Raw genomic sequence first — 17,016 nt, 5'->3', positions numbered from 1 at the left:
GTCCGATTTCATCCTTTTTATATTATTGACTTTGGTTTCTTAAAATTCTTACAAATTAAAACATCTTGGGGCTGACATCGTGGCACAGTGGGCTAAAGCCTCTGCCTGCGGTGCTAGCATCCCATAAGGGCACTGGCTCAAGTCCCAGTTGCACCACTTCTGATCCAGCTCCCTGCCAAAGGACGGCATCAATTCCATACAGCAAAAACAAGAAACAAAAAGCAAGAAGTAGCTCATTCTGTAGCGCTTATGTTACACTGACACCAAAACAAAACAAAGCAAAACAAAATTTTGAGAAATGAAACAGACCAAAAGTTTACATAATTATAAATGTATAGATCGCACATTTAAATTTTTTAAAGATTTATTTTATTATTTATTTGAAAGGAAGAGTTAGAGGGAGAGAGAGAGAGTTAGAGGGAGATCACTCATTCACTAGTTTACTCCCCAAATGGCTGCAACAGCTGGAGTTAGGCCAAACCTGGGAGCCAGGAGCTTCTTCTGGATCTCCCACCTGGGTGGCAGGGCCCTGGCTACGCGGGCCACCTTCTGCTGCCTTCCCAGGTGGAATCCGGAGTGGTGATCTGAGACTTCAACCAGTGCTGTGACGTGAGGTGCAGGTTTCACAGACGACAGCCTAACCTGCTGTTTGCCACAGTGTGGGCCCCGGTGTGCATTTCTCTTACCCGGTTGGTGGAATGCACCAGAGAGGCTGCTGGATCTGGGGAATTGTCTTCATGGGAGGATTTAAATTACCAGTTCGGTGACTTGACTAGACATGGGGCTATTCCAACCATTTCTTCTAGAATAAACTGTGATGGTGATGGTTTGTTTCTTTCGATTTGTCCATTTCATCTCAATTTAATTGCATTTTATTGCTCATAATAGACCCTGATTATCCTGATATCTGTGGACTGTGTAGTGGTATCATCTCTCTCATTCCCAATACTGCTAATTTGTGCCTTTTCTCTCTTTTTTCCCTCATCAGCCTACTAACTTCTTAAGGTTTATAAATTTAATTTTTTTCTATGCTTTATTTTTTTCTTTTGTTTTTCTGATTACTGTGTCTGATTTTTGCTTTAATCTGCATTTTTAATTACTCTAGTTACACTTTGGGTTTGGTGCCCCTTTTTCTCAGTTTTGTTTTCTTTTCTTTTCTTTTTTTTTTTTGTCTGTTTTTTTGTGGTTCAAGCAGAGGTCACTGAGTTGAGACCTTTCTTGTCTTCAAACTCTAGCAGTTTAGTGCCATAAACTCCCCTGTGAGGACTTCTTCAACAGCCATCCACAAATTTTAATATATTCTGTTTTCATTTTCTTTTTTTTTTTTTAAGATTTATTTATTTATTTATTTGAAAGTCAGAGTTACACAGAGAGAGGAGAGACAGAGAGAGAAGTCTTCCATCCGATGGTTCACTCTCCAGATGGCCGCAGTGGCTGGAGCTGTGCCAGTCCGAAGCCAGGAGTCAGGATCTTCTTCCCGGTCTCCCACGTGGGTGCAGGGGCCCAAGGGCTTGGGTCATCTTCTACTGCTTTCCCAGGCCACAGCAGAGAGCTGGATCAGAAGTGGAGCAGCCGGGTCTAGAACCAGCGCCCATATGGAATACCTGCGCTTCAGACCAGGACATTAACCCAGTGCGCCACAGCGCTGGCCCCACTTTCACTTTCATTCAGATAAAAAATTTTCTAATTGCTCTTTTATTCTCAACCCACGGGTTATTTAAAAATCTGATACTTAACTTCCATATATTTGAGATGTGTGTGTATATGTGTGTGTATGTATGTATATATATATATATATATATATATATATATTTGGGTATATCTGCCTATTGATACCTAATCTAATTCCATTGTATTCACAGAATATACTTAGTATGACTTTACTCCCTTTAATTTATTGAGAATTGTTTTATGGCCCAGAATGTGATGTTCTGTGTGCACATGAAAAGGATTTTGCTATTGTTGGGGAGAGGTACTATGTAAATGTCAACTAGCCAGGTTGTTTGATAGTGTTGTTTACATATGCTGTACCTTACAGATTTCCTGCTGTCTTGTTCTATAGATTTTTTTAGTAAGATGTATGGATGTATTTAGTTGAAAGGCAGAGGACAGAGCTTCCCTCTGCTGGTTCACACCCCAAATGCCTAGAACAACTAGGGCTGGGCCAGGCTGAAGCCAGGAGCCCTGAACTCTGAGTCTCCCACATGAGTGGCTGGGACCCAAGTACTTGGGCCATCATCTTGTGCCTCCCAGAAGCATTAACTAGAAGTAGATCAGAAGTGGAGGTGGGACTCAATCCTAGGCACTCCGATACGGGATGCAGGTTTAACCCACTACCCTGCAATACCCACCTCGTTTGATCAATTATTAGAAGGATATTGAACTCTTCCATTATAATAGTTTATTTGTCTGTTTCTCCCTGCAGTTCAATTAGTTTTGAACCATGTATTTTATTCTATTTATTTATTTTTTAAAGATCTTATTTATGGGGCCAGTGCTGTGGCATAGTGGATAAAGCCACCACCTGCAGTGCCGGCATCCCATACGAGTGCCAGTTTGAATCCCAGCTGCTCTACTTCCTATCCCCTTCTCTGCTATGGCCTGGGAAAGCAGTATAAGATGGCCCAAGTCCTTGGGCTCCTGCACCCACGTGGGAGACTCAGAGGAAGCTCCTGGCTCCTGGCTTCAGATCAGTGCAGCTCCAGCCATTGGGGCCAACTGGGGAGTGAACCAGCAGATGGAAGACCTCTCTCTCTCTCTCTCTTTCTCTGCCTTTCCTTCTCTCTCTCTGTAACTCTTTCAATTAAATAAATAAATATTTAAAAAATTATTTATTTATTTGAGAGATAGAGTTACAGACAATGAGAGAGACAGAGAGAAAGATCTTCCATCTGCCAGTTCATTCCCCAAATGGCCACAATGGCTGGAACTTAGCCGTTCTGAAGCCAGGAACCAGGAGCTTCCTCCAGGTCTCCCATGTGGGTGCAGGGGCCCGAGCACTTCAGCCATCTTCTGCTGCTTTCCCAGGCACATTAACAGGGAGCGGGATTGGAAGTGGAGCAGCTGGGACTCAAATAGGCGCCCTTATGGGATGCTGGTGCTGCAGGTGGTGGCTTAACCTTCTATGTCACAGCACCAACCCTAGGAAATATAAATAATGAAGAAAATGTTACATATTTAACCAAATAGTTGCCCATTGGGATGCTTTTCATCCTTTTGTGTATTTCTACATTTCCATCTCGTATGATTTTCTGTCTGAAGAACTTTCTTTAGCATTTCCTGTATGTCCAGTGGCCAGGTCATGAATCCTTCAGTTTTTGAATGACTTAAAGCCTTTATTCTGCTTTCATTTTTTCAAAGATATTTTCATTGAGTGTAGAGTTTTTGGTTTAATGATTTTTTTCTTCTGTACTTTAAAAAGGCTGCTCTACTGTTCTCATACTTCTGGTACTTAAAGGGAAGAACATGATGCCAGAGTTGTCCTATGCCTGCCTACAAAGCTTATCTTTCTTCTCTGGCTCCTTTTATGGGCTGCTTTTTGCAAGTTTTAGAAGTTTGAGCAATTTATTACAATGTGATTTAGTGAATTTTTTGTCATGTTTCTTGTGCTTGAGGTTCATAGACCTTCTTGGATCTGTGGATTTATAGTTCTCATCATATTTGTAGATTTTTTTTCCCACTGTTATTTCTTCAACTATTTTTTTTAAGATTTTATTTATTTATTTATTTGAGAGTTAGAGTTACAGATAGTGAGAGGGAGAGACAGAGAGAAAGGTCTTCCTTCTGTTGGTTCACTCCTCAAATGGCTGCTACGGCCAGAGCTGAGCCAATCTGAAGCCAGGAGCCAGTAGCTTTTTCCGGGTCTCCCGCGCAGGTGCAGGGGCTCAAGCACTTGGGTCATCTTCTACTGCTTTCCCAGGCCACAGCAGAGAGCTGGATTGGAAGAGGACTAACCCAGCACCCATATTGGATGCTGGCACCATAGGCAGAAGATTAACCTACTGTACCACAGCACCATCCCCTAGTATTGCTTTTAAAATTTGTTAGAGGAGTGGATCATGGATGGTGCCACAGATAGCTTAGGACACCCACATCCTATATTGTTGTGCCTGGTTCAATTTCCCGCTATTCTGTGCTTTGGGTACAGCTTCCTGCTAATGTACCTGGGAGGCAGCAAATGGTGGCCCCAGTGCTTGGGTCCCTGTACCCACATGGAAGACACAGATGGAGTTACTGGCTGTTGGATTCATCCTGGCCTAGCCATGGATGTTGCAGGCATTTTCAGAAAGAAACAGTAGATGGAAGATCTCTCTCTCTCTCTCTCTCTCTCTCTCTCACACACACACACACACTGTTACTCGGCCTTTCAAATAAATAAACTAATCTTTTTAAAAGAATAAAATAAAATATGTTACATATCACAGGCCAGCATTTAGTCTAGAGGGAGTTATTTCTTGCTCTTGAGGTTAAGACCTGAATAGTCTAAGGAATGTCCTGTGAATGATGAGATTCCCTATCCTGCCTGCTAGGAGCAAGTGCCTTTGGTGACCTGTGGGTTCTGTTTTCCTTATTCTGTTCAGATTGCTCGTTCCCCAACCTGGGATAGTTTTCTCACATGCGTGCACTAATCAGTACTCAGCTGCAGGCTTGAGCCCTCTGCAGAGCACCGTAGCCTCTCTCTGCGCCGCTCTCTTCTTAATCTTCCGCCCCGCAAACTCCAGTCACCCTGGCACCCTGCACTCTCATCTTTGTCTCCAACTCTAGTCATGACCTGGGCTCCTATCAGATTCCCCCTTTCTGTACAGTCACCTGGAAAACTCCTCCAGTGCATTAAGCTGGGACAATGAAGGCATTAAGCCAGGACAGTTCATTGGGTCTCTTCTGTCAAAGACCACTGTCTTTCATTACCTAATATCCATTGTCTTGAAATGCCATCATCCATAATTTTTATTCAGTGTTTTAGTTGTTTCCGGTGGCAGACACTAGATCTACTGTCAGTTACTCCAACTTGTCTAGAAGCAGAAGTCCCTTCATTGTATTTTTTAAGTTAAAGAAATGACCAATTATATAATATATATATATATATTCAAGCTTATAGATTTTGTCTTTTGCCTCAAATATATTGCTTGGTAATTAAATATTCTTTTGTAATTCATTCTATAATTTTATGGTCTTTTTATATTTAGATGTTAATTTTTTTGTAAAATCATTCTAGTCTATGATATGACATAGTAATCTGTGTTTCCCCTCAAATAGTTATCCATAGAACTTAGCTATAGTCACTTTGAAGCCAAAATATTCAAAAGCTTAAAATGCATTCTGATGATTGAAAAGATTTTGGTTCTCATGAATTTATTTCACAGATCTTTTTATTTTTCTTAGCAGCAGTCTCACAATTTATCTTTTATACATAGTCTCCAAAAAGTCATGTCTTCATTTTATTCCATTGCTTGTCTTTTCCATTCCCAGACCTGAGTAACGAAGGCAAGAACACTTGTTGAGCTTTTACTCTGTACTTCCATCACCTCCCTGACAGACAGCTAGAATCAGTGATAGCAGCCATGGTTGATTATGGCGCCATGAGTTGGCAGGGCGACTGCCCAGGATTCCAGCCCCAGAGTTGGCAGGGCATCCTTTTTCCTGTTTAAAGCCTTCAAAGGCACCCTGTTAGCCTCAGGATAAAGTCCACATTTCTTAATATGGTTTAGAAGACCTTGTGTGGTTGTCTTTGGCTCGATGCCAGCTTCAGGTTTGCTCCCTCCAGCTGTCCCATACAGCTACAGTGAACACACTACATTTACTTTCTCTAGGAAGGCATACTTCTTCACTTCCAGGTAAAAAATAAGTTGGACTACCTTGTTATAGCCTCATAGTAAAAAAAACTTGCTTTCCTTATAACACTCATTATAAACATTTTTCTATTTGTGTCATTACAGTTTTTTATTCTTTAAAGGATTTGTTAATACATTAGATTCTGAAAAAAAAAATCAAAAACAAAAAAGAAAAGAAATGCCTGTGTGTATCAGTATTGCTGCAAATACAGTTTTGTCAAACTTTGTTTTATATCTTTGTCAAACCAATTGATAAGAATTGATACACTGGGGCCGGCACTATGGCCTAGCTGGTAAAGCAGCCACCTGCAGTGCTGGCATCCTATAGGGGCACCAGTTGAAGTCCCAGATGCTCCAATTCTAATCCAGCTCTCTTTTATGGCCTGGTAAAATAGTAGAAGAAAGCCCAAGTTTTTGGGCCCCTGCACTCATGTTGGAGACCTGGAAGCAGCTCCCGGCTCCTGGCTTCAGACTAGCCCAGCTCCTGCCTTTGCAGCCATTTGGGGAGTGGACCAGTGGATGAAAGACCTCTCTGTTCTCATCTCTCTCTCTCTCTCTCTCTCTCTCTCCCTCTCCCTCTCCCTCTCCCTCTCCCTCTCCCTCTCCCTCTATAACTCTACCTATAATTCCTGTAACTCTTCATGCAGGGGCCCAGGGACTTGGGCCATCTTTCACTTCTTTCCCAGGCACATTAGTATGGGCTTGAATTGGAAATAAAGCAGCTGGGACTCAAACAGGTGCCCATATGGGATGTGGTGTGCGGGCAGCAGCTTAACGCACTGTACCGCAGTGCCAGCCCCAAGCATTTCAATACTTTTTAAAGAGGAAGAAATAACCAGCGCCGTAGCTTAACAGGCTAATCCTCCACCTTGCGGCGCCGGCACACCGGGTTCTAATCCCAGTTGGGGCGCCGAATTCTATCCCAGTTGCCCCTCTTCCAGGCCAGCTGCTATGGCCCGGGAAGGCAGTGGAGGATGGCCCAAGTGCTTGGGCCCTGCACCTGCATGGGAGACCAGGAGAAGCACCTAACTCCTGGCTTCGGATCAGCGCGATGCGCCGGCCGCAGCGGCCATTGGAGGGTGAACCAATGGCAAAAAGGAAGACCTTTCTCTCTGTCTCTCTCTCACTATCCACTCTGCCTGTCAAAAAAGAGGAAGAAATAAAAAAGAGTCTACACTAAATAAATATGTGTAGCTCTTGGCAGATCCACATATAAACATGTCATAATGATGTCTTTTATCAATAGAAACTTTGAACTCAGAGTATTTTATAAACCAGTGGAATGGCTTGCCTTTTCAAGTGGACATTTAGCATAATCTCGAAATTATAGCACTTTCTTCTGGGGATGAATATAGGTTAATTATCTAGTCTACTATATAAATATATCATATGTCAGTCAAGAGCATGGGGTTTGCTATTAGACCTGCTTCGAATCACACTTGTTTTTCTTTTCTTTTTTTTGTAAGATTTATTTATTGATTTGAAAGGCAGAGTTACAGGGAGGCAGAGGCAGAGAGAGAGAAAGAGAGAGAGAGAGAAAGAGAGAGAGAGGTCTTCCATATGTTGGTTCATTCCCAAGATGGCCGCAATGAACAGAGCTGTGCTGATCAGGAGCCAGGAGCTTCTTCCAGGTCTCCCACGTGGGTGCAGGAGCCCAAGCACTTGGGCCATCTTCTACTTCTTTCCCAGGCCATAGCAGAGAGCTGAAGCAGAAGTGGAGCAGCCAAGACTCAAACTGGTGCCCATATGGGATGTGGACACTGCAGGTGGTGGCTTAACCCGCTACACCACAGCGCCAGCCCCTGAATCACACTTCTGACAAATACTGGCTTCCTAACCAGAGGAAGTAGTTTTGCCTCTCAGTCTTAGTTTGTTCTACAAAATTAAGATAATCAGTAAATCCATTATAGTATGAAGCTGTTGAACAGATTTTTTTTAAAAAAAGTAAGGTTTTTGGTGTTGCCTACATACATAATAGTGCTTAGTAAATGTCACCTGTAATTATTTCAATATTAATTATGCCCAAACACTTTTTATAGTAACAGTTTTGTTAAGATATAATTTACGTATGATTTCTTCCACCCATTTAAAGTGTGTAGTGGATGGTTTTCAGAGTTATGTAATGATCACCACAGTTGGTTTTCATCACCCTGAAAAGAAAGCCTGTGTCCATTAGTTATCACTCCTCCAAACCCTCCAGCCCTGGGTAACCAATAATCTACATTCTCTCTCTTTAGATTTACCTTTTCTGGAAATTGTAGATAAGTAACATCATTCAATATGTGGTCTTTTTAAACTGACTTTTTTCACTTAACATGTTTACAAGGTGCATTGATATAGCATGTACTAGTACTTCATTCCTTTTTATAACTTTTTATAGCATCTTAACTGCTAGACTAGCACCTGCCCTTGCCAAGCTGTTTTCCAAAATCACTGTGTCATTTTACATTCCTTTCAGCTGTATTGGAAAGTTCTGGATTCCCAACATCCCCACCCATACTAACCTGTCTTTTTGATTCTAGCCTTCCTAGTGAGTATGAGATGTTATCTCACTATGGTTTTAATTTTTGTTTCTCTAGTATCTGATCATGTTGATCATTTCTTCGTGGGTTAGTGATCATTTGTCTATCTTTTTTTTTTTTTTTTTTTTTTTTTTTAGAAATGACTATTCCAATCCTTTGCTCAGTTTTCATTTGATTTATTTAGGTTTTTATGATGAGGTCATAAGATCAATAGACTTTTAAATTCCACTTTCATTTGTGTTGCCAACAGACAAAATGTGTTAGAAATAATTCAATGGTGGCCGGCGCCGTGGCTTAACAGGCTAATCCTCCGCCTTGTGGCGCCGGCACACCGGGTTCTAGTCCCGGTCGGGGCGCTGGATTCTATCCCGGTTGCCCCTCTTCCAGGCCAGCTCTCTGCTGTGGCCCGGGAGTGCAGTGGAGGATGGCCCAAGTGCTTGGGCCCTGCACCTGCATGGGAGACCAGGAGAAGCACCTGGCTCCTGGCTTCAGATCAGCGAGATGCGCCGGCCACAGCGGCCATTGGAGGGTGAACCAGCGGCAAAAAGGAAAACCTTTCTCTCTGTCTCTCTCTCTCACTATCCACTCTGCCTGTCAAAAATAAAAAAAAAAAAAGAGAGAGAGAGAGAAATAATTCAATGGAAAAACTTTACTTCTCTGCAGGTACTGAGATCTGCAGAGGAATTTGTTGATGAGAGGTGAAGGTATCCAAAAGCAGGGTGCTTACAGTGCTGGTCACCATGCGTAAAGGGGCACCTAAGGACCCGGAGATTGCCGATCTGTTCTGCAGAGATGATCCTGAAGAGCTCTTTATTGGTTTGCATGAAATTGGACATGGAAGTTTTGGAGCAGTTTACTTTGTAAGTAATCTTAAAAAGCCATTTGTATAAATCAGAGAGTACATTTTTTATACATTGCTATTACTTATAAAATATGCTTGATTTTAGTGGTTTTTTTTTTCCCTACAAATTAAATGTCTACAGTAGAGACAAATAGTCATTGCTGAACAGCCAGTTCTAGAGCTGTCGGCCTTATTTAAGTCAGCAGACTCTGCTCTCAGAGTAGAATAAGAAAGTTAGAAGCTTGAAGTTGAGCCCTATACATGAAACTTGTTCCTGTCTCAAGGCATGGCAGAGATGGGGATGCAATATGCAGAGTTTTCTAGACGGAGGAGATATGCCATTAATTTATATTTGCATTGCCACCAAATAAAATGTTTACAAACAATTTAATGGCAAGGCTTCTTTTTATACAAAAATAAAAAATATGGGATTCCCCTCACCTAGAAAACTCTGCACATGCGTCCTCAGCCCTAAGTCTTGTACATCCTACAGGTTTCATCCGAAGTGCTGCAGCAAACCTTTGTTATTCAGCCTCCACCACAAAGTCAGGACTTGCTTTATGATCTCAGGACACCCTGTGCTGGCACTTGGCTACATGTATCACAGTTGTATTGAAAGTTATTCATGGGAGTCCCTTCCCCTAAATGATCAGTGTCATGAGAACAGAGGCTTGGTCTCTCTCACTCATTGCTACATCTCCAGGAGCTGTTACTGCAAGTCTAACAATGGTAGGAATTCCATAATATTGGCTGGGTGGACAAACAATGGACAGCTCTCCAGGGGGACGAACCAGCAAAGGTCGTTAGTGACAGCCATGTCACTAACTAGGTTAAGCATTGGAAGACTGGCCCCAGTTTCAGTTCCAACAATCTATCTGCTAAAGAAAAAGTGAGAAATAACTGAAATGGTTACCTGGTTCACATTTCTATGAAATTCATCACAAAAAATATAGTTCCTAAATTTAATTTAGGTAAGTAGAGCACTTCACTTCATCAAAGTAACTTCTTTAAGAGTATTAATCCATTGAAGCAAATAATAAATACTAGTTATTATTTGCTCCTTCTAAACTATTTTCAAATTTTTTTTAAAGATTTATTTTATTTATTTGAAAGGCAGTTACAGAGAGAGAGACAGAGACAGAGAGTTCTTCCATCCCCTGGTTCATTCCCCTGATGGCCGCAACAGCTGGGGTTGGGCCATGCCAAAGTCAGGAGCCAGAGCTTCTTTGGAAGCATTTGGGCTGACCTCCATTGCTTTCCCAGCCATTAGCAGAGAGCTGTATGGGAAGTAGAGCAGCCGGGGCTCAAACCAGTGCTCATATGGGATGCTGGCACTGCAGATGGTGGCTTAACCCACTACACCTCAGCGCTGGCCCTACAAATAACTTTTTTTTAAAATCAGTGTTTACGTCTTTTTTTGTTATTATTTATTTATTTGAGAGTTACAGAGAGAGAGAGAGGGAGAGGAAGAGAGAAAGGTCTTCCCATCTGCTGATTCACTCCCCAAATTGTGGCAATGGCTGGAACTGGGCCCATCAGAAGCCAGGAGCCAGGAGCTTCTTCTGGGTCTCCCACTTAGGTACAGGGGCCTAAGCATTTGGAACATCTTTACCGCTTTCCTAGGCCATAGCAGAGAGCTAAATCAGAAGAGGAGCTGCTAGAACTCAAACCGGCACTCATATGAGATGCCAGCATTGCAGGCAGAGGCTTAGCATACTGCCACACAGCACTGGCTCCTACCTCTTCCTTTTAAATGGTCCTTTATCTCCTGCCATCTCGGTAGAGCTTATCTTTATTTGTGCCTCCAAATGAGCCTTTATAAAGTCCATCTTTAGGGGCCAGCGCTGTGGTGCAGTGGGTTAAAGCCCCAGTCTGCAGTGCCAGCATCTCATATGGGCACCAGTTTGAGTCCCGGCTGCTCCACTTCCCATCCAGCTCTCTGCTATGGCCTGGGAAAGCAATAGAAGATGGCCCAAGTGCTTGGGCCCCTGCACCTGCATGGGAGACCTGGAAGAAACTCCTGGTTCCTGGCTTCAGATCAGCTCAGCTCTGGCCAGTACGATCATTTGGGGAATATACCAGCGGAATGGAATATTTCATTCTGGCTCAACTCTTTCAAATAAATAAATAATTCTGTAAAAAAAAAAAAATAAAATCCATCTTTAGTGCCCTTTTGGGCTTCTAGCCAAATCTCCAGCCTGGGTTTTCTCTGTTCTCTTCCTTATCCTTCCTTGTCTAATGGTCAGCATGGCCATCACTTCCCTCCCTTGTCCCCATCTATTACTCCCACTCAAGTATGTTTTGTCACTCACTGCCCTTCCAGGGCTCTGCAGGGTGCTCATTTTCTAGATAACCCTCCCACACTGGGGCCAGCATTATGGTACAATGGTTTAAGCTGCCGCCTGCAACGCTTGCATCCCATATGGGCACTGGTTTGAGTCCTGGCTGCTCTACCTCAGTCCAGCTCCCTGCTAACGTGCTTGTGAAAGCAGCAGCAGAGGGTGGTCCCTCCGGATGCAGTTTCAGGCTCTTGGGTTCGGCCTGGCCTTGCCCTGGCCATTGTGGCCATTGTGGCCATTTGGGAAGTGGACCAGCAGGTGGAAGAGCTCTCTCAACATCAATCTCTCTCTCTCTGTATGTATGTGTGTCTTTCCTTCTCTGTAACTCCGCTGTTCAAATAAATAAAATAGATCTTTTTTAAAAATCAACTTTATTGAGCTATAATTTCCATGCAATAAAAGTGTATCTATTTTAAGTGTACATTTTCATGAATAAATGAATACACCCATGCAACTATTCTAAAATGCAGCTCAACTCTATCATCCCACAACACTCTTCTTTGTCCTGTTTTAGGCATACGCTCCCATTCCCGATCCTAGGAAATCTGATTTTGGACATTCATTCATTGTTTAAAAAAAGAGCATTTTAAATTATAGATATACAAAAGAAGTATACATAAGGCACACATACATATATATTGTTATATACTTTTAAAAATAATTGAAAGGTATATCCTGTGTGAAAACACTGGGCAGGTCAAGAAATACAATATTTCCAGTGCTCCAGAAGCCCTCTCGTGGCCTTGGCCATCACAACCTTCCCCAGCCCCATAGGAGTAATCCACTACCCTGATTTTTGTAGTGATTATTGTTTTGCTTTGCTTTATGTTCAGTACAGTTTACTTTTACATCCCTGCACAATGTAGTTTGGTTTTACCCAGCTTTGAACTTTTTATAAATAGAAACGTTCTGTACTTATTCATTTGTGACCTATTTTTTATGCTCCGGGATGTAACATTCTTCAGTCATGTTTTCTTCTATTACTTTATAACTAATCCATCCTGTCTCAGGCTCTCTTGGCCACAGTCAGAGGGCGGTTCTAATCTCTATTTGACTTCTCTGTTTTAAAAAGCCGCCAGACCGTTCTCAAACTTGTAATGTTTCAGAATGAATGACTGCAGTAAACCAAACATTCTTCGAACCTTAACTAACAAGTCGTTTGTAATAGGGGAAACATGAGAGCTGCCTTGCAGAGGACCTAGTGATTATTTCCTTCTGGGGCCAAATCTGCTTATTGTGGAGAGTGTGTGCCTTTGAAGATGAGGACTATTTCATCTGAAGCCGAGCACAATACCCTGTTTGCAGTGGGTATTAGGCATTATATGTCACTAATGATAGACTAAAGAATCATAGGTACTTGGGCGGATTTAGTACTGACATGCGCATTAACTCTATCTGTAGACAGAAGTGAATAGTGCAAGCCTTAAGTTTGTCCATTAGACATTAGAAACAATTACTTGACACTTTAGTATAAAACTCACAAAGGGCTTTAACTATTTATCTACAGTTGTCACATAGGTAGAACCTTAAAAATGAGTTTCCTCACTGATCCTAGTAGCATTTTTATATGTTGTGCCTCTATCACTACTAGTAGCTTCTTCCTGGTACCATTCGGACCAAAAAGACAATGTTGTCTTCTACTTGGAAAACTGCAATAATCCACTTTGGTCTCTCTCCAGTCTGTTGTCCACACCTCAATGACCTTGAAAAAAAAAATGAGAATCTGATCACATTCCCTTTTCACTATAAAGTCTTTGGAGGCTCGTCCCTGTTCTCCGGCTGAGATCCGAATCTTTTCTGCCAGTGCACAAGGGAAGCTGGAAACAGGGGTGCAGTGAGGATTTGAACCCAGGCACTCTGACATGGGATGCAGGCACTCCAAGTGGCATCTTAACCACTATACCAAAAGCCCGACCAAAAATACAGTTTTGTTTTAGGATGACTCTTTTTTCATATCTCTAGTTTCAAATAGCATTGATTATAAATAATTTTAATAAGCAATTAAATAATAAAGCAATGTGATTTTATTTGGGTAGACTCTTTGCTTTTTCTTTTAAAAAAGGTTTATTTATTTATTTATTTGATAGAATTACAGAGAGAGAGAATGAGAGACAGAGATCTTCCTTCCATCTGCTGGTTCACTCCCCAAATGGCCATAACAGCCAGGGCTGGGCCAGGCCAAAGCCAGGAGTCAGGAGCTTCGGATCAGCACAACTCCAGCCATTGTGGCCAAATGGGGAGTAAACCAGTGGATGGAAGACCTTTCTCTGCCTCTCTGTAACTCTGCCTTTCAAATAAATAAATAACTCTTAAAAAATAAAACTATAAATAGTGGATACCCACATTTATATGATAAGTTCCTTTATCTGGTGCATTAAAATAATTTTTTTAGTGTGTTCATTTTCTCTGCATTTGGCAATTCAGTAAGAATTCAGGGTTTAATTCTTTTTATATTAGTAAATTATTGTTTATTGTTTGAATTAAACTTTTTAAAATTATAACCATTTTTGCATACCTAAAGAGTTTTTAGTTATATTTAAGAAATTGATTATGAATTTTTCTCTAAAATTGAGAACCTAATTTTATAAGTGAACAAATTCTAATCTTTTACCTTGGAATCTCTGCTGTGGTATTATTGGTTCACAGTCATGCAATCAAGATGACTCACTTTCATCAGGGTGTGGCACTGATGCAGAGCCTTGTTATTCAAAAAGGAAGTGTTCCCCCCCCCCCCCCCCGAAAAGATTTATTTACTTGAGAGGCAGAGTTACAGAGAGAGGGAGAGACAGAGAGGTCTTCCACCCACTAGTTCACTCCCCAACTGGCTGCAGCTGGACCGATTCAAAACCAGGAGCCAGAACCTTCATTTGGGTCTCCCAGGTGGGTGCAGGGGCCCAAGCGCTTGGGCCATCCTCCACTGCTTTCCTAGGTGCATTAGCAGGGAGCTGGATCAGAAGTGGAGCAGCCAGAACTTGAACCAGTGCCCATATGGGATGCCGGTGCTGCAGGTGCTGGCTTTACCTGCTACGCCATAGCGCCAGCCCCTGTCTCTGTAAGTTTTATTGTCTTAGATTTTTCTGAATATTTTTGTAAAATTAATCTTAAATCAGATGCAAATTGAAAGGAAAAAAACTTATTTATGATTTTCATTTGTACCTTCAATGAATTGTTTTTTTGTTTTTTTTTTTTTTTTTTTGAAGATTTATTTATTTTTTACTAAAGAGTCAGAGTTACACAGAGAGAGAGGTCTTCCATCTGATGGTTCACTCCCCAATTGGCTGCAACGGCCAGAACTGTGCCGTTCCGAAGCCAGGAGCCAGGAGCTTCTTCTGGGTCTCCCACGTGGGTGCAGGGGCCCAAGGACTTGGGCCATCCTCCACTGCTTTCCCAGGCCATAGCAGAGAGCTGGATGGGAAAAGGAGCAGCCGGGACTAGAACCAGCACCCATATGGGATGCTGGTGCTTCAGGCCAGGGCGTTAACCCACTGCACCACAGCACCGGCCCAACCATTTCGTTTTATATTAAACCCTGAAGTTGAAAGTCCCCTCACGAGTAGTCTCACCTTCTGCTGTGCTGTTCAATTCAGTATTCACTAGATGTTAAGTAGTTATTTAAATTTAAGTAAAATTAAAATAAATTTTAAGATTCATTTTCTCTGTCATACTAGTCACATTTTGCCTGCTTCTGTGATAACAATGTGGAGATCATTCCTAGCATCACAGAAAGCTCTATCAGACAGCACTGCTTCAGGATCATCACTGATATACACTTTGGTTTTGATTCTTTTATAATTTTGTGTACATATACTCTTCATGTTGTTACTGCTTTGCAAAGATAGGATCATATACACAGCATATTTTTTGACATGATATTTTTGACATCCTTTCATATCACTACATGGCATATTGATTACCTCATTTTTTTAATTGGCTATCTTGACTGTATCATGTTTATTAGCTGATCCTCCACTGATGGACACAGTGAATCCAGTATGGCTATTTTGACTTTTTCCTTGGTTTGATTACTAAACCCCAGTCCTTTTTTTGTATTATAATCTTTGCATGTATACAAATAGGGATAAAGAAAAGGTATTCTTTGGGGCTGGCACTATGGTGTATTGGGCTAAAGCCTCCACCTGTGGCTCCAGCACCCCATATGGGCGCCAGTTCAAGTCCCTGCTGCTCCTCTTCTGATTCAACTCTCTTCTCATGGCCTGGGAAAGCAGTAGAAGATGGCCCAAGTGCTTGGGTCCCTACATCCACGTGAGAGATCCAGAAGAAGCTCTGGTTCCTGGCTTCGGATCAGCTCAGCTCTGGTCATTGCGGCCATTTGGGGAGTGAGCCAGCGGATGGAAGACCTTTCTTTCTGTCTCTCCTTCTCTCTGTCTATAACTCTACCTCTCCAATAAATAAATAAAATCTTAAAAGAGACAGAGAGAGAGAGTGTGTTCTTTAGTGTGGTGGAAGAAATGTCTACCTAGATTATTAAAAGTGAGAACATCTTTGAACTGTGATATTAAAGTGTGAGGTTATTGCTTTAAAAGTCACTAGTTACATATTTAAGTCAAACAGACTGAAATATTAATTATTTTTATTTTTCTTCTACCCTTTCAACATAGGCCACAAATGCACACACCAATGAGGTGGTGGCGGTTAAGAAAATGTCCTATAGTGGGAAGCAGACACATGAGGTAAGATAGTGACAGTTGCATACCTAACTGATCTAAGCAATTTCATACAAAACTAACAGAATTCTGCCAATATTTTTAGCACAATTTTTTTACTTCTTGTTGAGCTTATAATAAAAGTTCCTAATAGTCCATCCCAGTCACCGATTTAGCAAAATCGACCTGGGTATGTGTTATTAGAGTTGATGATAGGCTCACATTTACATGGTCTCAGACTAAAGACATTAAACAAGTTTAAACAGCTTCTTCATTTATTAAATATTTACTTTTTCCATTAAAATAATAAAAAGAATTGTATGTATGTACTTGATAATAAAACACAATTTTACATTTAGAATTAAAATCTTTTCTTTCTGATTTCAATAGAAATGGCAAGATATTCTTAAGGAGGTTAAATTTTTACGACAATTGAAGCATCCTAATACCATTGAGTACAAAGGTTGTTACTTAAAAGAGCACACTGCCTGGGTAAGTCAAAGGACCTCTGTTATCTATCTATCTTTTCCATTACATTTTTTCCTTTTCTGTTTTTAAAAATTATCTATCTGATCTGTGTAACTACCAGTCCCATTTCTGTCCCACTTGACTATTGTTATCACTAGTCAACATTTGTAAAAAACTCAGAGTGTGTCATATGGTGTGTCTACAGGTATGGTACATAGTCCATGAGAGTAACTGTGCCATCGAGCCTACTGGAAATTCTGTTCTATACACATTCAACAAGGATGATGTAAAGTTGACATCATTTTATAATGAGTTATTTGTGAACATAAAAGGCAGAGTCTTGTATTCTTG

The 17,016-nt window shown here is 41.4% G+C and overlaps 1 protein-coding gene across 4 annotated transcripts in view; it reads left to right on the top strand.

The window, feature by feature from the left end:
- The window catches only part of TAOK3 (TAO kinase 3), a 197,198-nt gene that overhangs the window by 82,867 nt on the left and 97,315 nt on the right, over positions 1 to 17,016 (top strand). For all 4 annotated transcript variants that reach the window (XM_062181919.1, XM_062181915.1, XM_062181916.1 and 1 more), the window contains exons 3-5: positions 9,017 to 9,213; positions 16,153 to 16,224; positions 16,588 to 16,689. In XM_062181919.1, the coding sequence (XP_062037903.1) occupies positions 9,094 to 9,213; positions 16,153 to 16,224; positions 16,588 to 16,689 (294 nt within the window). In that variant the 5' untranslated portion in view covers positions 9,017 to 9,093. The remainder of the gene's footprint in view (positions 1 to 9,016; positions 9,214 to 16,152; positions 16,225 to 16,587; positions 16,690 to 17,016) is intronic.

Source organism: Lepus europaeus, chromosome 23 (assembly GCF_033115175.1).
Source record: "Lepus europaeus isolate LE1 chromosome 23, mLepTim1.pri, whole genome shotgun sequence".
Taxonomy (NCBI): Eukaryota; Metazoa; Chordata; class Mammalia; order Lagomorpha; family Leporidae; genus Lepus; species Lepus europaeus.
This window is presented reverse-complemented; position numbering and strand designations above follow the sequence as displayed.